We start from the raw sequence: 24,943 nt of genomic DNA, 5'->3' as shown, positions 1-24,943 counted from the left end.
GGCATTGCTTACACACTGGAGCACCTTCCTGGAGTCCTCCCTGTCTGTGTGGGCATTGCTTACACACTGGAGCACCTTCCTGGAGCCCTCCCTGTCTGTGTGGGCATTGCTTAACACTTAGCCCGTGTCTGCCCCTTCATGGTGTGCGTACTATGTTATAGAGAGTTTATCATTAGATAATGAGGTATTTGAAGGCACGGTCTGTTGTGTATATTAGATTTCCCAGTGCTTAGAGCAGACCCTGGAATATGAAGGGGTAATAATAAATGTTTCTTGGGAAGACGGCTGAAAACTCATACTTCTATAGTATATCTTAAACGCTGGAGCCCTGTGTTTTCAGTCTCACATGCGCTGCAGTGTTCTGGAGGGAGCAGCAGGGAGCACATAAAGCACCCCCACTTAGGAGTTACGTTCTCCTGGGGAATCAGGTCTGTGTTAGTCACTGTTTGTGGCTTCAATAAAACACTATGACCTAAAGCTACTTATGTAAGAGTTTATTTTGGCTTAGGATTCCAGAGAGTGTCCGTAGTGGCAGGGCAGGCACAGCAGCAGGAGGCCTGAGCAGGAAGCTGAGAGATCACATCTTCCACATAAACACAAAGCAGAGGGTAAACTAGAAGTGGAATGTGGCTAAAACTCAAAGCCAGCCCCAATGATGTACTTCCTCCAACAAGGCTGTACCTCCTAAACGTTCCCTAACTTTCAATAGTGCCACCATTGATGGCCATGTTCATGATGGGCCACATGTTCAGATACATGTTCAAACTCCCACATAATATCAAGAGTAAAATGTAAAGGTAAATAATGGGAAGTAGAGGTGTGTATGTGTGTGTGTGTGTGTGTGTGTGTGTGTGTGTGTGTGTGTGTGTGTGTAGTACTGAGAAGGGTCAGGAAAGGTGGCAGTTGGTAAAGGTTATCGTTGAGTAAAGACAAAACCATTAGCATCACTGTGCAGCCACTGATCGGAAGAGGAAGAGCTTTCTGGGCAGGAAGCAGCAACACCAAAGTCACAGAAGGGTCATTGTTCAGCCATACATCCTGTAGTGTTTTATCTCAAGGTATGTGAGTTGGTCTTAAATTTTTACTCTATAGAATTCAAAGCATAAAAGAGTTGCCTTTTTATGTAAAAGTTTGTTTAAAAATTATGTAAAAGGCCTGCCTAGTTATTCCAGGGACTGTCAGGAAGGGTTGTAACAATAGTCAGCTGAGCGACTTGTTCTTCCGAGCTTCCAGTGCTCAGTAGAAATATAAAGTGTACCATATAGCCACGTGTCTGCTTTAAAATGCCTTCACTCCTGTCTTCCATTGGGCCTTGTGAGCAGCTCCATTGTGCAGGGGACAGCTGTGTTCAAAACGGCTCAGAGGACTGTGCTGCCCTGCTCAAGGTTACTCTAGGATAGGTGGCATCCTGTCATGGCTTTTTCTGCTCATTACTTGGGCATGCTGCCACTCTGGCTTTTTTGCAAAAGAAGGAGTGTTACTTTTTTTTGGACCTGAGTGATCTTTCTGGCATACAAGTCTAATGGAATTTCCCAGTGGGATATTTTCATGTGCTGCTGTGTCTGTAATATGAATTCTAAGCTCCTGTGCATGACAGATAAACCCCCAGTGAACTGCCTCTCTTTCCTATCCCTCAGGCCTGGTTCCCGACATTGCCTCTTTCAGAGATTGTATTCTAGCTGTTCTGATATTTCATTTCTCAGAACTAAAATCTTGTGTGTACCTGTGTCGATATGTGGATATAATTCTTTCTGCCCAGCTATCTACTCCCCACTGTGGACAAATGAATCTGAGCCAAGGTACCTTCTCTGATGCCCTTCCTGCCTCCTCCATAGGCATGGGCCACTTTCACTCATCTCTTTATTCCTTGCTTATGTGCTCAGGGTAAAAGGTTCTTTCAGGATATTATAGGTGATGCCAGTGTGTCTCCTCTCAAGTCAGTGACTGTATTTGAGGACAGAAATCCTTTTTTTCCTGTATCTTTAGGACCTAATTCCCTATGCATCCTCAGTGACTGCTAACTGGTATGTACATAAATTAAGAACTCTAGTCCACTGCTGTGCAGTGGGACATTAGGACACTAGGAGCTTCAGATGAGCAAATGTGAGGCCTGACCTGCCCAGACTGGAGGAAGGAGGGGCAGTTGGGTGAGCTGGAGGCTTGGAGTACACAGGAGTGTTCTGAAGACTGATGACCCATTCCTTGACTCATCAGCGTCTTCCCCTGCATCAGACAGCACTGCTGAGTTTGGAATTAAATATGACAAAGTCCTGATGAGTCATCCTGGAAAGTAAGATGAAAGTGGTTTCAGTTTGTTGTCTCCACATAAGAATACCCAGTGAAGCTTGCCTTTCCCTCATTGTCAGTGCAGTGGTTCTGGTTTCCTAGTCTTTTCATGCTCTCTACTCCCTGTGGCTCTGTGTGCGTGGACCCCCCTCTCCCCGGTAGATGATAGGATCCCGCCTGTGCACTATGAAAGTGGTGCTGTCCTGAGCCAGCCTGCAGCAGCTGGAACTCACCAGGATTTTTAGGTGGCATTTAGGGTAGCCTCTTGCCAATAGTTCTCTTCAGTTTTATACAATGATTGATAAATGAGTAATAGAAAATTACTCCATCTTCTAATGTTTGTCCTAATTTGATCTCTTTTACTACATAATCCACATGTAGGCAAACGTATAGCTACAGAAGATGGTATTCAGTAAATTCTGTTTCCATTTCATACCTGTCCAACTGCAGATCGGAGATTCACATTTAAGAGAAGTTTATTTCGGACAGATTGTGCTGTGCCTTGCTTTTCACTCTCATCTGACCTTTGTGGTTGTGGTAAATGTGTTTGGAAGTGTGGTCTTGCTGTCATTTGTAAAGTCCTGAGCCAATATCAGTTAAAAACGGAGACGTGTCCTTTAGCTTTATAGGCTAGAGAAGCAAATGCAACAGGGATTATATCCCAAATTTCATGAAAAACTATTTCTAAAGTGTGTGTGTATGTGTGTGTAAGATACTAATAGAAATTACTAAGTAGAACACTATCTCAAAATAAGAGCCCTAACGGGGATCCCATACCACTTACAATATCACAAACAGTATTACCAAGAAATGGAGACTGTCAAACACAATAGACTAACTCCTTTTTTGCTGCTTCAGTAGTATCAGTGAGTAGACATTTTTGTAAATATTTGTGTATACCTTGGTGTCCTAAGACCTTGACTACATTCTTTAAAGACCTATTTTATTCACCCCTTGAAGAATTTTTACTGCTTTGGAGGTAAATAGAATGACTCTTCATACTTTCCTTTTTAGAGATTTTGGTGCCTTTTTATGCTGGTAGGCTTTTCTAGCCTGTGTGATATTTTGCATTATCACTTGAACATTGAGTATGGAAGATTTCAAAGCTAACCACAACATCTTTTAGTCTTCTTAGAGGCTGAAAGCTTCCACATTTGCGAGTCATGTCTTCAGACTTCTGGGAGAACAGGGTGGGGTGGAAAGACAAGAAAAATGGACGTTAGAGAATACTCTAAACAGCAAGAATTCCCAAGTAAAGTTAGGTGTAAGGCTGGTTGTAGAGCACTGAGAGACATGACTTAATGGCATAGAGACAGAGTGTGGAAGGCTGTGTGGTTTGAGTTTTCTTCCCGGCGATAGGACTGCAGCTGCAGGCCCCCGAAGTACAAAGCAGGCACAGAAGATTGCAACAGCTTGTCTGCCACCTGCCCTACTTTACCCCTTGCTGGGGTGATGGGAAGTTCTGGTGAAAACACTTTTCAAAGTTTCAGATGTTTGCATTTGGAGAAATGACTGAATGTGTGTATCAAATAAAATATTGGAGCGAATCAAAAATTACTTGGAATATTTTGAGAAAAGTCATAATTGCATGGGGAAATTTTCACTAAAATTTAAGTTGAGTTTTAGAAGTAATAATAACCAGCTAAGTCCCTTTAGAAAGAGAGGAGATAATGGTGTCAGTAGGCAAGTAATCCACAGAGCAGGTGAGTTTACAGTAGTCATCCTGCTTGCTGCGTATGGTCTTTACGAGGATTGTATTGAAGAAATCACTCCAAGTTTAAAACCATATGACTTGATGAGGAAGAAATGCCAGGAATCAAGGCCTTTGAGGCCAATTCAGTTATTTCTCCTGTAGAAGAAATTTTACTTTTTCTTAGAATGTTTTTGTGAAAACTTGTCTCTTTTTCTCATGTTTTCCACAGTCATTTGAAATATTGAAAAATATCAGGTCAAAAGCAACAGATATTATGGTAATTCATACACTTGTCATGAATAATTCCCTAAAGAGGTATACTCAGGGAGCCAAGCATAAAGTGCTGTTATTGTTTGAGCAGGAAAGACCGGTTGGGAAATGTAACTATTCTCAACCTTCCCACACTCACATAGGTATGAAAACAGCTCTACCTGTACTATAGAATGGCACTAAGAAGATCTGTCATTTGTAAATCTGTCATTCATGAAAGGACTGCAGTGACTAGTCTCATTTATGTGTCGTGGGGAATGTGTATGCACTGGTCTTAAAGCTTTAAGAGAATACCTTCCCTGAATTTCATGTATAAAAGGATGCTTCTAGAATGCATTGTACTTGGGAGTCAGGCCCTTGCATACTCTGCTACCTGCCTGGCAGTCTCATATGAGTTCTTAGGTCCCTGCCCACCTTAATACACAAATGGCCGTAGCAAACACCTGTCCTCCGGGTTGTTCTGTTAGCAGGGGCTCACTCAGCGCAGGTGTATGAAGTCTCAGCCTTCCATCCTGAACACTTCGGTACTGGGGTTTTGTTCTTAAACATTTCATAGGTAATGTGAATAAATTTGATGTACAAAGTTGTGGAATAAGAACTATTCATACAGGACTAGTTTCACAGTAAAGTAGACGAGATTAAGCTGTTTCAGCTTGTGCGACTCTATTAACTATTATCTGTTGTTCTGAAAATATGTCTTACAAAGAATCGGTTCTGAATACTTAGTAGAAGCATGCAGTAGAGTTGTACCCTCATTTCCATACCTGGAGGGATTTGCGAGGATTTATCTTATTTTAATGATTGAATTTGTGTGCACTCATAGGAGTTTAATCTTAGGAAGGTGATCATCCAGTACAGCTTACCCTGCCCTGCCCTCCCCCCCTTGTAGAAACTGAGCACCAGGAGAATCAAGAAAAGGAGATAATTCCTCCCTTCATGGCATTCCCTGGACTGGTAGCCTCTGGTTCTGCACTGAGCATCTATTCAGATCCTCCTGTGAACTGCTTAAGAGTGCCTCTAGTCAGTCGCTACTTTTTAATTCCTTGAAAATAAGCTATGGGTGTAACTTGTTTTCATAAACAGTAGAGAGAAGGGAGTGGTTTGTTAAGCAAGCTTCTGTTTGCCGTAGATGACAGCCAGCACAGGGACCACAACAGTCCCAAGTACAGAGACTGAGACTGGAAGAGTCATGTATTCTGTGCCCTGTCTTCCAAAGACTCAGGGATCAGTGAAAGGGGGGGGGGGAGTGTAAGAGCTAGAGGCAGTGGATGACTATAAGGAGGTACTCACCATGGTGATATCAGCATGCACATGACCCACAGAAGCCCAAACCAGACCAGTTTCCAGCCTAGAGAACAGAGTTGGCCATGAGATTCCACCCAGCCAGGGAGCTTTTGGCAGTTGTTAGCTCTGAGGAAGGAAGGGACCATGTTCTCTAAGAGATAAAGTCGGCAAAGCTCTAGTAGAAAACCACACATTCATGACTATTTGGGCAGCATAAATTAGCACAGAACATGCTAATTTGGGTAGGAATAGAAGGGGGTTAGATTTGGAAAGTCTTAGGGAAGGGAGGGTAAATATGATTGACATGTACAAAATTCTCAAAGAACTAATAAAAATTTAAAAAATTCCTTATTTGTGTTTTCCAACAAACCAAAGAGGGTGTTGACTAACAGTCTTTCTTAGTGAAGAAACAGGGAAAATGAACTCTGAATTACCCCTCTACCAGGTGGGGAACAAGAATGTAAACTATAACTAGTGACTTAAAACTCAGAACACTTTACCAAACACCTTATTTTTGTAGAAGATTCTGTTGTGTTCTAGAAAAGATGGATTTATGACATGCGCATGGACTCTTTCCTCCAGAAATTATGATATAATAAAGAGAAGGGAAGCACAAATTATGTAACAACGGTTGCCATAAGGTTTTTCAAATATCTTTCAGCATGCTTTACATTACTTTTTTTATTTTGGAGCCCTCCTTTATGCCTTCTTGGTTTGTATATTTTCTCTTAGGCTTCTAAAGCTGTTTGAACCTTGCTTCCAGTTTTCTAATTTATTTATTATTCATCCATTCAGTCAGTCAGTTTTTATTAATAATTCTAAACACTAAAATGTTTATATCTAACCTTTGCTGGAATATATCTTTATATTTCTTGGGGCCTTTCTGATGCTAGTCCCTGATGTTAGCATAGCTATAGCTCTTCCGAGAAGATTTTTTTGTCGTGTTCTGTTTCCCTGTAGCATCCCAAGCCCATTGTGTTTACCATCTTACTAATGCTTGCTTCCTTGTCTCTCTCAGTAGGTTGCATCCCTAGAGTAGCAGGGCACATTCTCATAATACATTGTTTGGTACTTATTGTGTAACATGAGTGGGGCCTGCTTGTTGGGGTTTCTGCCCTTCCCAGTTCCCCATAGCCGGCAAGCCCCAAAGAAAATCACACAGAGATCTTTATAAGTTATAAAGCTGATTGGCCCATTAGGTCAGGCTACTTATTAGCTCTTGTAGCTTATATTAACCCATTATTCTGATCTATGTTAGCCATGTGGCTCAGTACCTTTTTCAGTGGGGCAGATCACATCTTGCTGCTTCAGTGATCTGGGCAGGAGTGTGAGGAATCAACTTCCTCCTTCCCAGAATTCTCCTGTTCTCATTGCATCATTTCTACTTCCTGTCTATTTTTTCCACCCATACTTCCTGCCTTGCCAATCAGCGTTTACTTAAAACATGATTGACAGATTACAGACAATTCTCCCACACTACTAATGTACCCCCCATTTTTTGTAAAAGAACATATGAAAAAATATTTTTAATTCCAGGTAAACTTCAATTGTGAAGGCCACTGATTTTTTTTAAACGTTGGAGATATTTGAGGTAATTTATTAAGCAATTTAACTGACCACAACAATTTATCTGGCCATGAAGTAACTAACCAAACAACGTTCAGCAAAATAACCACTGGTATTGAATACCTTCAGTTGGTAAATAACTAAGACGAAAATTGTGGCAGAGATAAGAGTTAAGGAATAGAACAGAACAATTGTATTTCTTTAAAAATGTATCTTAAATGAATTAATATGGCCCTGTGGCTTCCTGTAGTAGAATTTAATGTCATGTTTTTTGAGATTAGGACCTAATATATAGATAGAGAGATTTAGGAAAAAATGAAATGCAGTTAGGTTCACTTTTATTTAAGTCCACCTGTTAAACTCCAGTATTTCTCTATTTGGTTTTTGTCTGTGCCTCCAGACTGTTCCATAATAGGATGAAGAGAGCCACTGACAGGCCAGGTTTGATTGAATAGACTCAACATTGACAAATCTCCAGTGTAGCTCAGAATAATGGGTTTTCTTGTTAAAATTTTGACAGCTTACCATCATTAAGAATGGAGTTCTGAGAAACAAAGACTGTGTGTGTGTGTTTTTTCTTCCTAAACTTATTATAAAATATGTAGTTTGTCTCCTAACAATCAGGATAGAGTGAGTTAGTGTCATAGTATGATGGTATTTGTGTTTCCAGAATCATGACTGAGTCTGTTTTGTTTTATTGAGTTTCAACACACACACACACACACACACACACACACACACACACACACACACACTTCAATCAATAAGTATAACCACTTAATCACTAATTTACCTGCTCTTATATCTGTTGCATTCGCTGTTTTATTCTATTTGAATAATAATATTGCTTTTTGAGATGCTACCAAGAGCCATAGGCCCTATGTCCTTTTGAGCGACAAATCAGAGTCAATAGTCAAATCCATTGGTGATTGCAACACTTTCTTTATATCTAGAAGTTCTTTTGACTTTTGCAAGCGAAAGTTTTTATTTTTGTTTTCTTCACCTGTTCCCTGAAGAGAACATTCTTCTCCTTTGCTGTCTACCTTCTATAGGGAGGTTATTAATCTGTACCTTTCTTACTGAGAGTATTTAGGGTATATACAGAGGCTATGGGAGGATGAGAATGTCTTCGCAGAGTGAATTATTAAAAGTGATCAGCAAGTTAGAACAAAAATGTGATATAGGTTTATAATAGTTGAAAAGCTGAAAATATTAATTCTTAAGTTGTTCAGAAAGTTTTTAAGATGGAAAAAAGATCAAAGCAGGAGTCCAGAAAGCTCAGCTCTGCATCCTTTCTTTGAGTTGCATTAAGTGCCACCTCTGCAGCTGGCTTTTAGGAGACTGTGACTAATGTGCCCAGCAGTGGGAAGTACCATTTAGATTTCCAGGAGCTGTCTTCTACTCTTTTTATATACCTGTTCATATTGTATGCCCCAAAATGTATAAGATACATTTTCCTTCAACTTTCACAGGTTGACCCCAAAATGTTAATAAAGATGGTTACCAGGCATGTGGCTCAACATGGACATGATTCCTGGCCTGAAGACCTCGTGTCCCTGACCAAGCAGCTTCACTACTACAACGAGCGTCTCCTAGATTTCACTCAGGCTCAGCTCCTTCAGGACCTGCGGAAGGGTGTGGATGTGCAACGGTTTACTGCTGATGACCAATACAAAAGAGAAACCATCCTGGGCCTTGCAGAGTAAGTGCTTACCTTGTTTCCTGAGGGGTGGGTTCACAATGCAGAAGAATGAGTTGAATTCATAAATTAGCACGCATAGTTGTTAGGAACCTTTCTCCAACCTTCCCAGTCCTATGAATAATAGATAGCACATAGACCATCTAAGTAGTCTTAAGCTAGAGAAGTCTATCATAAGCAGACACAGACTTGTTGGCCTATTAATTTCGGTAGTAGCTCTGAATTGTGTTGGGGTTTTGTTGTTGGTTGCTATTAAGCATCTCAGCCTTGGTAACCCAGTTCCAGAATTGTGTCAGTTCTGGGGACCTGGGCAATGCCTTGGTAAAGAAGGATGGTGTCTGTGATGGAACTTTAAAAATGAGATGGCCTCTTATTCTTGGCTGAGAATCTCCCATCTCAGAGTACTTTGAATTGATATTCTTTAGTGTGTTTATAGATACTGTGGTGGTTTGAAAAAAAATAGCTTCCAAAGGGAGTGGCATTATGAGGAAGTATAGCTTTTTTGAAGTGGGTGTAGCCTTGTTGGAGGAAGTGTGTCACTGTGGAGGTGGGCTTTGAGGTCTCATATGTGCTCAAGCCATACACAGTGTCTCAGATCACTTCCTGTTGTCTCTGAGTCAAGATACAGGACACTCAGCTACTTCTCCAGCCTGCACATCACTATGTCTCACCATGATGATAATGGAGTAAACCTCTGTAACTTTAAGCCACCCTAATTAAATGTTTTCTCTTATAAGAGTTGCTATGGTCACAACAACAGAAAAATCTTAACTAAGATAGTTACAAGTGTTGTAGGGACAGGTGTAGATCCCATTTTCTAGAAAAACAAGCCATTTCAGCTTAGTCTCCTCACAGAGCAGGGGAACTGCCATTTGCCTTTGTGAGTGAAGAGGAGGTCCTACGTGAGAAGCTGGTACAACTTAAGCCCAGTTGCCAGAGTGGCTCTCCAGGAATGGAGAAATGGAATTTATTTCCTTGTGTTTTATTTCTGGCTTGCTGCGTTTTAATAGATTAGATCCAGTGAGTAATAGTGACTGTCCTGAAGATGTGAGAAGACGGCCATCCATGTGATTATCGGTAGAAACTGATTTTAACTCCTCCACACAACCATCGCATACTCCCTGTGGAGCACACCCAAAGTGTTACTTGTGATGCTCTTCAGGCTTCATCTGAAGTTTTCTATCCTATAGACAGCCCTGTGATATCAAAGTATTCTTATCTGCATTTATTAAATTAAAAAGAAGTTGCTGCTTAGGGATGGTCAGTGGCAAAGTTTACATAAGTGATAAAATCTAGAAGCTTGATCTTAATTTGGGTCTGTCACATCTCTACCACAACATGGTGTGCCTTCTTGTACATTGTTTCCACTCTCAAGGAAGCTCTAGCGGGCCATGCAGGTTAGTATTATGGTATTGAGACTTTGGTTAGATTGTGTGTTTGCTTAGGATAGTTATTTGTGTCTCCTGAGAAATTCCTTTGAAATACCAAAAATTATTTTGATGGTGGTAATGGTATGATATTGTTCAATATGATCCTTTAAATTCTTACAAAGTGGCAAAGAAGTATTGCCAGTCTCTGGTAACTATATTATCCTGGACCTCTTTGCTCTTGGAGGTATCTGGATTTTCTGTGAGGTCTGAGGTCTGGATCTTCCTTCAGGCAGTGTGTGAGAGAGCCGAAGGAAAGAGTGGAGAAAGCCTGTGCCAGTCTCAGTTAAGAAGTGGCGTACTCTTAATCATTTCTCCTGAAAGGTCAGCTTCAGAGTCAATTAATGTCTGACTTGACGGTATCCTAAGTTAGTGCACAGCCCAACTTCGTTGCTTCTAGAAGAAGAATCTGAGAAACAGGTTTTTAAGGAGTTGTTCAAGGTCACACAGCCAGGACTTGAGCCTGGGTTTCCTTCTAGACCCAGTGTGCTTTTCTTTTGGCCATTTGTAATCTTGCTGGCATATTGATGGTTTTTTATGAGAAGATGATTATGCAGAATACAATATTGTGAGGTGGAAAGTGTCTTAGATTATTAGTTACATTTTGCTGGAGTTTTTTCTATGTATGCAGCTAGCTTATGCTATTTGAAGTATGTCCTCAAGGATAAATGTATGCTTTTGATAAATATATAATAGATTCTTTTATATTCTGTAGCTTAGAAAGATGCACTGCGGTCCTTGGATGGTTTGTTTAAAATCTCTCATAGTTTCACTGGGGTTTGAGCTTTGCCATTTCTGAGTTGATGGAGATTCTAGTGTTTAGGGCAGTATTAAGAAATAGTTTCTCCTGATTTTTGCCATTCTATCTCCAATTATGCACATTGTGGCCGTACTTCTTCCCACCCCTTGTCGTTTGTAAGTTAGTTTGCTCCTTGGGTCTTATATTGCCTGCATGTCTTTGGGAAGGCAGACAACTTTGAAGAGGGTATAACATAATTTCGTTCCTTCTCATCCCCACAAAGTGATAAATACACCAGTGCAGGGCTGGAGTGCTAGCTCAGCTGGTAAAGTGCTTGCCTTGTGGGAATCTGAATTTGATTTCCCAGAATCTATGTAAAAAGCCAGACATTGTGACATTGTCTTACAATCCCAGTGATGGTGAAAAGGCAGGTAAAGATGACCGCTCTCAGAGAGCTTGGGGACCAACTACCCTTAGCCCTTAGTGTGTGGCAAAGACCCAGGCCAGTGAGAAACGTTGACTAAAAAGGTAGTAGGCAATTGGAGACTGACCACTGAGATTGTCCTCAGATCACCTCATGTGTACTGTGTGTGACTGTACCCTCATCCCCTTACACACACATATATGCACACACGCACATGCACACGCGCACGCACACACACACACACACACACACACACACACACACAAAGGTGCTAATCCATATCCAACATATATCTCTGCTAAGTTTTTATAGTAGAAAGGGTACATTAGTAATGTTCCCTAGTGGTTTCTCATTTCATCACATAGGCACTGTATTTAATTAGAAAAATGTTCAACTAACGATAACATACTACATGGGATAACACACTTTTGAAGCACTGAATAGTTCTCTTCTGTAGTCTGTGAGAAGACTTTTGAAGGTTGATAGAAAAACAAGCAAGAATCCCAAAAGAATACAAAAGAAGGTGGGCACAGGCACTGTGCAGCAGCAAAATCAATATACTTATCAGGGCCCTTTCCAGAAAGCATTTGCCAACCCCCAGCTAAAAAACCTCTCAATGCTGTGACTCGCTTAGCTAGAGATATAATCCTCGCTGTGTTCACTGGAACAGATTTCCTTGATGCTTCTGTGGTTGCTCCAAGAACCTTTCATCCAAGAGTTCCATCTTCTATTTCTGTGCCATAGGAAGCAGGATCCCTGCAGTATCTTTCATGTTACTACTCTGAACCATTTTCTTTGACTCTTTACATCCCTTTCCAATGTGAGGCCATTTCCTAGCTTAAACCTCCCACCAGATCTTTGTTGACTGCAGAGAAAGCTATAGGTTCTTTATGCTTGAGGACTGTGCACTTTTCTTAAGTATGATCTACTTGCTCCATTTATCAAAATCTCTCAGACTGGCCTGTTGGTACTTGTGCATAGGTAATCTTGGTTTGTTCTTCATTCTTCAGGTCAAATGGGTTACTCTTACTTCCAATTCTCACAATATTTTAGAATTTTTTTTAAAAAAGCCAATTACTATTTCATGTCTCATTTCCTATTCAACTGCAACTGTGTGTGCCCAAAACATCTTGCTTATTTTTATGACTGAAACAGCATAATACCTGACAATGCAGAAAACAAACAGAAGTCATTTTTATAGTTCACTTCTGTAGACATAAATTTCTGTCCTGCCTGGTCCCTGCAGTCGTTCAGTCCCAAAGAAACACACAGAGGCTTATACTAATTATAGATTGTTTGTCCTATTAGCACAGTCTTATTACTAAATAGCTCTTTCAAGTTAAATTATCCATAATTCTTATCTATGTTTAGCTACATGGCTTGGAACCTTGTCTCAGTAAGAGATTCTTATCTTGCTTCCTCTGCTTCTGGATGGTGACTGCATCTCTGCCTTTCATCTTCCCAGAATTTTCCTAGTCTGATTTCCCTACCTATCCTTCCTGCCTGGCTACTAGCCAATCAGTGTTTTCTTAAACCAGTGAGCAAGTGAAAAATCTTTACAGTGTACAAGAGCTTTATCTGTTGAAGAACAGCTTCAGCAAACTCGTGTGTTCGAGGGTAGGAGCATGAGGATTAGAATTATTAAGTAAAAGGAACAGAGCTATAAGAGAAACACAGATACATAAGATAGTACTGGGAGGGCAACTCAGTGGATACTGAATACTGAATTCACCCATGTTTAATTTTCAAATGCTCTTATACCCCAATACAAACGGGGGAGAAGGAGGCAAAAAACTGCTTTAACATAACACAAAGGACAACCAGAACAGATCCTTACTTCAATACTTGAGACATCAAGCCATTGTTTTCTGAGTAAAGCATTTGATGTTTTGGGCATGAATATGTTGTGAACACACCCTAGACCAAGTATCCTGTAGGCAGCCCCTCCCTATGTCAACCTCCTGTTTGTTTGTTTATTTATTTATTTATCTATTTACTTATTTACTTCCTTCCTTTATTTATTTTTTGTTTTTATTTTTTTGAGCCAGGGTTTCTCTGTAGTTTTGAAGCCTGTCCTGGAACTAGCTCTTGTAGACCAGGCTGGCCTCGAACTCACAGAGATCCACCTGCCTCTGCCTCCCAAGTGCTGAGATTAAAGGTGTGCACCACCACTGCCTGGCTTCAACCTCCTATTTTAAGTGAAGCAGCAGAAGTATGCTTGAATTCTCTGACCTTTGGTCATTGCAGAAAGGATCCACCTTTATGGGCCATCTTAATGTCCAGAACACCAAGTAAGCACACCCTAGGTTGGGATATCTTGTTTTGTAGCTATACCTGTTACCAACAACTTTGAAAGAGCAAAAAGAAGCTCAAACACTCTGACCTTTAGTCAAGGTAGAAGAGGCTCACATCTGTTTCTGTTCCCACAATTATCCCATAGAATTTTGCCCTTTTTTCTTTTCAGAGCAAGACCCTGAATCTAATTAACTTTGTTTAGCTTTTTTTTTCTGATCATTATCCATAACAACTTCTAATTAACACACTAAACAAGGGTAAACGTTCATAATTCATTTTTTTTGGAAATGTGGACATAGTTTTCTAGATTACTTCCTGCTGATTGAGGGTGCTGATCATCTTATAGGGACCCAAAGAAAATTTAGAATTATGGTCAAGTTCTGACTGGAGTATTCTGTGAGGCTGGATCATCTCAGCTGACAGTTTTGAAGCTGTGCTGGATGTAGAACTCAGAGGAAACTGCAACAGAGGTGCTCTGAAACACTGGATCATCTAGGTAGTCCGTTCCTATTGGAAAATTTTCAGGGGTTTTCCTCGATCAAATCTTATTTTTCTTAACCCATAATATATCCACAACCTCTCATTTCCAGTGGGGGGGAAAAAAAGCAAAACCTCTTCTCCGAAGTAACATATCTTTTGACTTAAATTTTGAAGTCAAGGCATTTTCAGAATATATAGGTTGGATAAATTCAGCAGCATGTTTTAGGAGCTGTTGCCCCTTCCTCACCAGTCAAAGACAGTCTAATAACATACAGTATCCAGGTTCTCTGTGTGTTTTCCATCTTTATGTAGCTTTTTTTAAAAAATTTATTTATTTATTTACTTATTTATTTATTTATTTATTTATTTATTTATTTTTGGTTTTTCGAGACAGGGTTTCTCTGTGGCTTTGGAGCCTGTCCTGGATCTAGCTCTGTAGACCAGGCTGGTCTCGAACTCACAGAGATCCGCCTGCCTCTGCCTCCCGAGTGCTGGGATTAAAGGCGTGCGCCACCATCACCCGGCCTTTATGTAGCTTTTTAAAAACTCTGTTTATTTTATTTTTTTATGTTTTGTCTTTTGAGATACGGTTTCTCTGTATATCTTTGACTGTCCTAGAACGTACTCTGCTGACCAGGTTAGTCTCGAACTCACAGAGATCTGCCTGCCTCTGCCTCCCTAGTGCTGGGATTAAAAGCATGTGCTATCACACCTGACTACTCTATTTTTTTCATTTTTAGGGACTGCTATCCATTTTCTTTTCTCTCCCAAGCCTATGTATTTTTTTTAAATATTGTAAACTAGATAGAGGTTTGTTATTTTCCTCTGAATCTATCTTTACTGAATATCTCTATCTTTTCTGACCACACGAGTCTTTAATCTGCTATGTGGTATGGCTGGGATTAAAACTGCAATTATGGTGGCAGGCTCTAGTCCATTCCTTAGCTTTTTGAGAGTCTTCATGGCAGATGTACTAGCAGGAGCCACATTTATTGCCACAACTCTGTGGAGTTTTGGGTCCATGCCACCACCAAGAACCCTGATGTGGGCAGCTCATAAACACCATCGAAGTGTTTGGTGGCAGAGCCTCTAAAAATAGCTGCCAGGTTTTTGCCCCAACACTGATTCAGGAAGCCTCTCTCAAAGGAGCTGTGTCTGTGCTTGAGGCCAACAAACAGAGGCTATTGGAAAAAAGACGGTTAACAAAAAGCTGCACTTGACTATGTTCTTGAATGTCTAGAATCCTTTTCTTTTTAAATCTTTATTAGACTTTATGTAGAAATTCTTGCCAAATATTTGGGCACCATTTGTAGACAGAAGTTTCTGTCCTGCCTGGCTCTGCAGCTGTTCAATCCCAAAGAAACACACAGAGGCTTATATTAATTATAAACTGTTTGGTCTGTTAGCTCAGGCTTAATATTAACTAGCTCTTACATTTTAAATTAATCCATAATTCTTATCTATGTTTAGCCACTTGGTTTGGTACCTTGTCTCAGTAAGCATTCTTATCTTGCCTTCTCTACATCTGGCTGGTGACCGCATCTCTGCCTTTCTTTTTCCCAGTACTCTCTTAGTCTGGTTTCCCCGCCTATGCTTCCTGCCTGGCTATTGGCCAATCAGCATTTTATTAAACCAATATGAGTGACAAATCTTTACAATGTACAAGAGCGTTATCCCACAGCATACTTCTATGCTTTTAAATGTTTCTGTGACTATAGAGTCTGAATCGGAATTCTTACTATTTATTCCTCAGCACTATTGCCATTTGACTGGGGAATCCTGTCTTGGGGAAGACCATACTATGCTTGGCAGGATATTCAGTATCATACCTGGTTTATGACTACAAATCCCATCCTATCTGTGGTAATTAGAATGTTTCCTCACATGGTCAGGTGTCTCCTGGAGTCAGAATTACCTTTTGACAGGGAGCCCCTGGCAAATAGGTTCTTGCTAACCTGCCTTGCAGCCCTGTGAGTGGGAGCTGGGAAGCCTTTTTACTGCATTCTCAAGAGCTATGAATACAAAATACACAGTCCTCTCTGACATGGCTCTATGTCCTAAAGAGAATTTTCTTTGCTGATTAGGGTCATCTATTTTTTCTCTTTCCCCTTTCTGTGCTTGGCGGACACTCCTGAAGGACCCTTGAGGAAAATGTCTACAGCATCGCCCTTTCACTGGCACAGCGGTATGGCATCTCACAGTGGGAAGTCTTCATGACCCATTTGGAGTTCCTGTTCAGTGACAGTGGGTAAGTACAGTTGACATGCACATTGATGTCCATGCCTATCTCTTCAGATTCTTGTTTAAAACACAGTAATTTCAGTATTCCTCTTAGCTGTAAATTAGGATGTTCATGTTGGATGTTCTTCTGTGTATGTGTGGGTTTTATTGATGTATAAAGCTGTTTTGGTCAGTGCCTTAGCATAATAAAGCCAGGCTGGAAATCTGATAAAAGATAGAGAGTAGGAGGAGTCGGGGACATCATGTAGCTGCTGAAGGAGTAACCTGCCACACTGGTAAGTTCCAGCCCTGTGGCAATACACAGATTAATAGAAATGGGCTAATTTAATAGTTGGAGCTAGCCTATAAGAAGCCTAAGACATTGACCAAACAATTGTAACTAATAATGAGCATTAGAGTGGTTGTTTCATAAGCAGCTTCAGGAACAGGTGGGCAGAAAAAAAAACCAGTCCAGGGGAACCAGCAGGATAGAGAATATGCCTAGCTACATCTGGCATTCAATGTGGGGCTTGAACCCACGACCCTGGGATTAAGAGTCACATTCTCTACGGACTAAGCTAGCCAGGCTGGTACTGGGTGTGATATGCTACTTTAGTAATGGGAGAAAAGGGTGGGTATTTTGGCATCGTGGAGTCTACAGTGGAAGTTACAAGACAATTTGAGTAATGACTTAGGCAAGTATGAAAATAAAATTTTTATGCTCTATGTAGAAAATCCAGTTAGGAAAGTAGAACACTTAGGGAAGGCTTTCCTGAGAGCATAATATTTGAGCTGTGCTATGGTTTGGGTATGGTTTTTATAGCCTCCAAGTGTTTGCTTGTTGAAATTTAATCCCACTGGGGGACAGTAAAGGAGCAATAATCCTGCTGTGCTGTTTAGATCAGCCTTGGGAAGGTGATTGGGATTGGATTCAGTCATCACAGAAGAGCGACTATATAAGATGTGTACACTGTCTTTCCTTCACCCTGCAGTGCTCTGTGAGACTTAGGACTCTGCCAGCTAGCATGAAGGACTTGAGCGTATAGATCTGTGATCTGAATAAACTTTTGTATCATGAAGTAGTCTGCTCTGGGCATTTTATTATAGCAATTCAAAATGAAATATTGTAAGCTGAAATCTCAATAGTGAGTCAGGCTTAACTATACTACAAATGGAAGGGAGCCATTTGAGGTGATTAGTAAACCCAGAGGTCCTTAGATTAGAAGCAAGTCAGAGGGCCTGGCAGGGAGTCACTGTGATAGGACAGACGTGGGGAATGATTGTGGGTGAGGTGTAGGAACTAGATCATGCTGTGCTCATTCATGATTTGGCATCTTGAAATTATATTAGTCACTGAAATATTAACGTCTACATTGTAAGCATTTATCAAAGTGTACTGTATTGATATTATAGACGGTAAATGCTCTCCTAAGTACACAGTTTTTCAGGGCCTCAAAAGGACCATTGACATCTCTCTAAGAATCATAGGCTATTTAAACATTTGAGTGAAATAGAAGGTGAAAAGTAATTTACCAAAATTTCACTTCATTAAGATCTCTTTGGTTAGTGTGTGGGAGAAAGATTATGCTAAGGTAGGGAACTGTTGTAGGAATAGCATGCAGGACAGGTTGCCCCAGCTTAGAGTGGGGCTTTGAAAGTATAGGAGAGGCGAGAATTAGTTCTATAAACACTTGAAAGGCAAAATAGTGTACTTAGCATGTGGGTAAGCTGGGATGAAGTAAACACAGGAACAGTGAGGGGAAGTCTGTGGCTTCACCTGTTGCATGGCAGCTCCCCTGAGGGAGTAAGGGAGCTCTACTAAGGTAAAGCAGGTTGAAGGAGTGACTTGTACCTGAAAAGGGCAGGGCAGGGTTTCAGTTGCCACAGGGAGAGCTGATGTCAGGAGACTGAGCACAGGACTGACCTGAGAGCTCTGAGCATGTACTCTGTGCAGTACTCTTGTCAGGGACTCGCATGACAAAGGGAGGGAGACCTGAGACAGTGTCGTGGTTAGTTTCATGTTAACACAAGCTGCAGTTATCTGAAAGGAGGAAACTATAAGGTCTGCCTGTAGGGTATTTTCTTATTTTCTTAACTAGTGATCAATAAGGGAAGGCCCAGTTTATTTGAGGTGGTGCTGTCCCTGGGGTTGGTGGTCCTGGGTTCTATAAGAAAGCAGTCTGAGCAAGCCATGAGGAGCAAGTCAGCAGTCAGCCCCTCCATGGCCTCTCCATCAGCTCCTGCTTCCAGGTTCCTGCCCTGCTTGAGTTCCTGATTCTTTTGATGATGAACTTTTATGTAGAACTGTGAGTTGAAACAAACCCTTTCTTCTCCCAAGGTCTTTTTAGTCATAGTTTTTCATTACAGCAATAGAAACTTAACTAACATGGACAGATGTTGAGGCCTTCTGCATGCCCTGGGAGAGAATTAGCATCTGACAAAAGGTTTAAAGACACGTGAAAACAGGGTCTTACTGTCAGGAAGCCATGTCTAGAGTATTCCAGGAATGGAGAGATATGAAGGGGTCAAATCCTGCAAAAGGCCAAAAGTTCTTTGTAACCTAAGCATGTTTAATTTCTAGTAATCATTGAAATGGTTAATGTCTACATTTGAGCATTTATCGGATTCTTCCCTGATGATGGCGCTATGGGGTAAACATTGTTCTGATTCACCAATTCTTTTTTTAGGTTTTGTTTTGTTTGTTTGTTTGTTTGTTTTTTGAGACAGGATTTCTCTGTAGCTTTGGAGCCTGTCCTAGAATAGCTCTGTAGACCACGACAAAAATCTGCCTGACTCTGCTTCCTGAGTGGTGGGATTAAAGGCATGCATCACCACTGCCCAGCTGAATCCACCTATTCTTAGGCACAGTAATATGGTTAAATAAATATTTTCTGTGATATGTGTGGTGTTTAAAAATATACCATGGCATTTTTATTATGTATCTTTTTCTCTTTTATTGACTGGTACACAAGGGATGTTGTCTGTGCAAACAGGATGAGTCCTTGGTCTCTGAATATGTAACAAATTATCAAGCAATTGAGGAGCAGGCAAGGCTTCTCTTGGCATATCATTATACCTGAGAGCAGTGTGATTATGCAGATGCACAGCAATTACAAAGCAGGAAATCGCTACCTCCCGGCATCATTACGTGTGAGTGGCAGTGCACTTAATATTGATTTACCGAGTGCTGTTTGGGTCTGTTTCTTGCTCAGAAGGGCAGCACTTTGCCTGACGACTTCATCAAACACACTAACTGGTTATTAGAAATCAGCCTTGTAAATACTGTCAAAGTTGCCCAACATTTAGTTAAGCCAGTGCCATTGGATTGGGCAGTTAACCAGTAGAACAACAGAAATGCTGTCCTTGGCTTTAGGGTATTTCTTTACTGTTCCCTAAAGTTTCCCTGGTCCACCCATGAAGTTCATTTTTCCACTGGTCCTTTTCCTTCCTCTGCCTCATTTTAACCTGCAGCACCACCTTGACAGATAGGTAAAGGTATGGCAGTGTTATGCATAGGGTATCATCCCCCAGACCAGATGGCTGGACCAGTTCCTGTGAGTGCTGTGTGTATGTGTCTTTAAACTAGATGATCCCCTCCTCTGGAGCCTGTTTTCCTCAACCATAAGCAAGTGATTAAGTGCTAAAAACCTAATCTGCTCCTTAACTTATGGTCCCTATATCTGGAAGCTGATCCTCCTGCGCATCCAGGTACACTCGAGTTCTCGAGCTCCGTCTTCGCTATTGCCCCCTTTATTCCTATTACTGGTTTTAAACAAAATACTGCTTTTGCTTGGTTGCAAGGACATAGGGTCCCTCCCACCCGACAGACACTGGTTCTCCTGGCCTCTCTATTCTACTTTGGCATGCTCTCCCTTCACCTTCCAAACTGATGAGTTACTTATACAGACATAGTGATGCTGTGCCGTGGGACATCTCTAGTCAGGTTAGAGAACCCTGTAGATGACAGTAACTCTGTGAATGTGTGGCCCAGTAGCAAGGGCATGGGACTTGAAAAAGATCTTTCAAAATGCAGAGCTACTGCCCAGAGCCAACTACTGCTAGCCTTGAATGTGTATCTTAACCCTCCAAATCACTGCCTTCTCAGTGAGGGGTGTCGCTGTCCTTACCTGCAGGGTTGTGAAACTTAAAGCCAGAACTGCGAGGCCTGTATAACCCAGTGGTTCTTTGTTTGCTGTTGTCACCATTCCTGTTATCTTTGCTCTTGTTAATTCTTATTTTTCAGCTTCAAGCTTTAGACAGGTATATTTTTTTCATACCAGAGATTATTTCTAGCTGATGAATTAGCACTATATTTATTCATTACATGTTAATATCTTTGTGACTTTGTATACTAAACAGTTTTAGGTACTAGACAATTTAGAAACTTGTGGAACTCATACTCTGATAAGGAGTTGTCTCTCCCCCCATCCAAAATATCAGGTGCAGTGCATAATGCAGAATTCAGTACAGTATGGGGAAGGCTCTCATGTGTGAAAAGAGATGCCCGCCTTTGAAGAGTGATATAGGGAGAGCATTCTTTCCATCTCAAGGGGACTGTGGGCGAGTGTGAGTTCTTGATGTTCCATAGCTAAAGGAAGGCCCCATAGCAGACCGTGGTGAGCCAAGGAGACCTAAGGAAGGTGGGAGCAGACATGAGTGTGTCTGACTCATTCTCCATCTCTGTCTTCTTATTAAACTTACTGTGCTTTGCTCTCAGTCTCTCTAGCCCTTGGGGTGATGGTCCAGGTGCTTTTTCTTGGCTGATACACAGCACAAAACTGTCTTCTTGTTGGTGAGTTAGGTACTGTCCCTTTTGCACACACAGGCAAAGGCCTCTGATCTTGGAGACTTTGAGTAACTGCACTGGTTTTTAGTCGATTTCACTTTGGGGAAGTTTCCTTCCATCTCAGATAGAGATGTGGATGAAAAGCTGTCTCTTTGGGGGAGCAGAATGAACTGTGAAGAATATAGCTGCTTTGTTCTGAAGGAAACAACAGATGCAGAATTTTGTTGGGGAGTATTGTTTTCAGGGGTGTGACTTTGTTTACAGTGCATTTGTTGAACTCTGTGAAGCTGTGTTACTGTGCCTGTCTAACACCTGGTGGTCCTAACAATGAGATGAACAACAACCAATAGTGAGGCAGGAGCAATGATAGGCGGAGGTGGCAGGCAGAGAATAGAAAAACAAAGGAAATAGAAGGAGAAACAAGGAAGAAGAGGAGCAAGAGAAAAAGGAGAGGAGGACACTAGGGCCAGCCACCAAGCTACACAACAAGCCACACAGAAAGAAGTAAAGAAAGGTATGTAGAAATAGAGAAAGAAAAGCCAAGAGGTAAAAGGTAGGATAATTTAAAAGAGCTGGCAAGAAACAGGTCAGGCTAAGGCTGGGTATTTATAACTAAGAATAAGCCTTCGTGTGTGATTTATTTGGGCGCTGGGTAGCAGGCCTCCAAAAGCCAAAAGAGTAAAACATCACATAACAGAATTATGCCAGAGGGTTGCTGTCGCTCACACAGGGAGACTTTGTGCCTGAGCTGCCACATTGGAACAATCCTGAATACTGACCTGGTCTTCCAGCCTCACTCTAAAAGGCCCCCGTGCAGAAAGAAGTTAGTGCCAGCGTGGCTAGTAGATGGAGAAGGAACAACTGAGTTCATACAAGCTTCTCAAGATTTAAAGTAACTTAGTTTATTATATGGTATGCCGGATCATTGAAAATAATCAAACAAGCAGAAATGCAGAGCCAGCACAACCCTGTTCCTGAGGTGCTGTGTTGTATGTGAATACCCAGGTCACATATCTCAGTATTTAAAATTGGTCTTGGTTCACCTCAAGACCCTAGAGAAGTTGACCAGGGCTGTGATTTGTGCTTTGCATAAAAATAAATCTACTAGCTTCAAGAGGAACAAAAATTAATTTCTACCATTGCCAAGATAGAAGCATTCTGCAACACTCATCTCTGTATTGTAATTTTTTTAAAGTTTAAATCTTTGGCGAGTTTGCATATGTGTACCAGGTATTTATTCTTGTTTTCCCCCATTACCCTTTCTCCTGCACCATTCCTGCAGTTCTTCTTCATAGCCGGTACCCTCCCTTCTTCCTTGCCTTTTGTGCCGTGCTTGTTTTTTGTGCAGATAGCCCCTGCTGGTTTTGTCTGTGGTTGCAATGACCATGTCACATGCAGTAGCAAGAAATTCAGTCTCTCTACCCCCCTCCTTCAGTGTTTCCTGGGTCTTGGAGGAGGTGATATGGATGTCCTGTTTAGGGCTGAGCATGAATGTGGTGTGATTCTTAAAGTTCCCTTTTTACACATAGCCAACAAGTTCCTGAAGTAGATATAATCGAAACAGTCTATTTGGGTCAGTGTATGTCCTGTGCTAGGCACAGCCCTGGTGCTGTGACTCCCCTAATGTAAGCCTGGCCAGGCCCCAACACTCCCCTCGTTTAAAATGTTTCTGATAAAATTCTTTGAACCCTCCAAGTACATTTTCCTCCCTGCAAAATATACTTATGTTTTTTTGCAATTTTTTGTAAAAATACCATGAAATTAGAGACTTGCTTTTGGTTTTCGAGACAGGGTGTGAAATTAGAGATCTATGTAGAGTATCTGTCATATAGGAGTGTTTTCAAAAGCATCTATTACTGTTGATTTTGAAAATAGTCTACATTTACCCAATTCATCCTATGACCCCTACAGTCCATCTGAGCAATTACTCTTCAAGTCAGTGTGGATATCAGTAATTGCCATGAGGACAGTGATACTACAGGACAAGATGACTGTTTTTAGATGGTGCCTGTTACTGTGTCTGTGCTATTGTACTTTTGGAATATCGTTAAAGATGCAAATAGTATGAAGTTTTATAAACTTGTCAAAATTGACCTTTTATTGTCAAATTGTCTCCTTGGGAAGCATACAAAACTTACTCATGGGTCTCAGTATTACCATTGTATTTATATAATAAAATATTTGATAAAGGAACTGACTGAATACCATTGCTAGAAAAAAATAGAATCTCAGATACTCTCAGTTCTTTCAGCAATGTCTACCTTACCCATGCCTTACTTGAGGCGTTCTTGTGCTAGATACCTCAGTTTGCCCCCTGCTCCGGTGTGGCTGTAATTCAGAGGGGATGTGTGTCATTTCACAGTAGCCAGTGCTAAAGCCACCTGTCCATTGGAGTCACCCATTGGAATTCATGGATCCTCATTCTGTGGAGATTAGTTTCTGTAGGAATGCCCAATCACTGTGTCTCAACTGTGCCGAGCAAAATTCTCGGATGGACACATTGCCTTATTGTAGAGTATTGACCCTTTAGTGCATGCTGTTTTGAATCAGTTTTGAGTTATTGACAACTTGAAAGCATTGCAGAGTATCTTAATCATAGGATTATTCATAATAATTCTACTCCTTGTACATTAAGTACAACCAATGCCCACGCCTTCCAGTAGTTAGCCCCTGAAAGATAAGTAGGCAACACACAGAGTATAAGCTGCTCCATAGCTAAACTTCAGTGCAGGAAAAAAGCACCTAAACCATTTTTAAAGGTAATTATTAGTTAGATTAGAGAAAAGTATACAATGGTTTTATAGTATTTTGTTGGCTTTTTTGAGTGGGGTCCTTTAGAATTGTTTTCTAAGCAAAGATTTAATTTCTTGTTCCAAAGAGAAGATAACAGTTTGTTTCTCTGGAGTTATTAAAATGGACTATTGGTTACTGGCATCTACAGAAGATCTTAACACATTATAATTTATTGGGGAGAGATGCTTGATGTTTTTTTTTAATCTTGTGTCAGTACAGGTATTCCGGGATCTGTCTTGACAAGATAATTAGGTGAAACTGTATGAGACAGACTGACTTGTCAGCTCAGAATGGGAAAGTGAGTGGATGAGGAGACAGTCATGTTGAGACAGACTGGACTCAGAATTAAGTCAAGATGAAGCTAAATAAGCTGCTGTGGGGCCCTTATCCATGCTGTATCCCGAACACTGTTTATTGGGCTGTTAGGCGTGCAGTGTGACAGGATGACTCTTAGCATATTGTTGCTAGAAGGGAGACTGGTAAATGGATTCCTGTTTGTAAGACAGTGTTAGTATGGGTGCTTGGCCTTCATGACACACAGTCTCTCTGTGAGGTAATGAGCAAATATACTCTGAGGCCAAGTGGGTCAGTCTTCCGTGTGGTGATAATTAAGCCGCTGCAAGTTACTAACATAGGAGTCGACATAGTGAGCAGAAAGCTCTTTCTTCCTCTCCACCGCCTTCACCTTCTCTCTTTTCATCTGGGTGGCTCATCTTAGTGAGGCTATACAGTATGTGGGTCACGTTAGTAAGATTATACAGTATGGGTCATTAGTGGGGTTACACAGTGTGTGGGTCATCTTAGTGGGGTTACACACTGTAGGTTATCTTAGTGGGGTTATACACTGTAGGTTATCTTAGTGGTGTTACATAGTGTGTGGGTCATCTTAGTGGTGTTACACAGTGTGGGGGTCATCTTAGTGGGGTTACACAGTGTGTAGGTCATCTTAGTGGGGTTACACACTGTAGGTTATCTTAGTGG

At 41.1% G+C, this 24,943-nt stretch overlaps 1 protein-coding gene across 3 annotated transcripts in view; it reads left to right on the top strand.

The window, feature by feature from the left end:
• Nbas (neuroblastoma amplified sequence) overlaps positions 1 to 24,943 on the top strand; it is a 313,151-nt gene that overhangs the window by 204,521 nt on the left and 83,687 nt on the right. For all 3 annotated transcript variants that reach the window (XM_026788959.1, XM_013353527.1, XM_005366539.3), the window contains exons 41-42: positions 8,572 to 8,801; positions 16,301 to 16,411. In XM_026788959.1, coding sequence (XP_026644760.1) covers positions 8,572 to 8,801; positions 16,301 to 16,411 — 341 coding nt within the window. The remainder of the gene's footprint in view (positions 1 to 8,571; positions 8,802 to 16,300; positions 16,412 to 24,943) is intronic.

Source organism: Microtus ochrogaster, unplaced genomic scaffold (assembly GCF_000317375.1).
Source record: "Microtus ochrogaster isolate Prairie Vole_2 unplaced genomic scaffold, MicOch1.0 UNK10, whole genome shotgun sequence".
NCBI lineage: Eukaryota > Metazoa > Chordata > Mammalia > Rodentia > Cricetidae > Microtus > Microtus ochrogaster.
The sequence above is the reverse complement of the archived record's forward strand: the minus strand, read 5'-3'. Positions and strand labels throughout refer to the sequence as shown.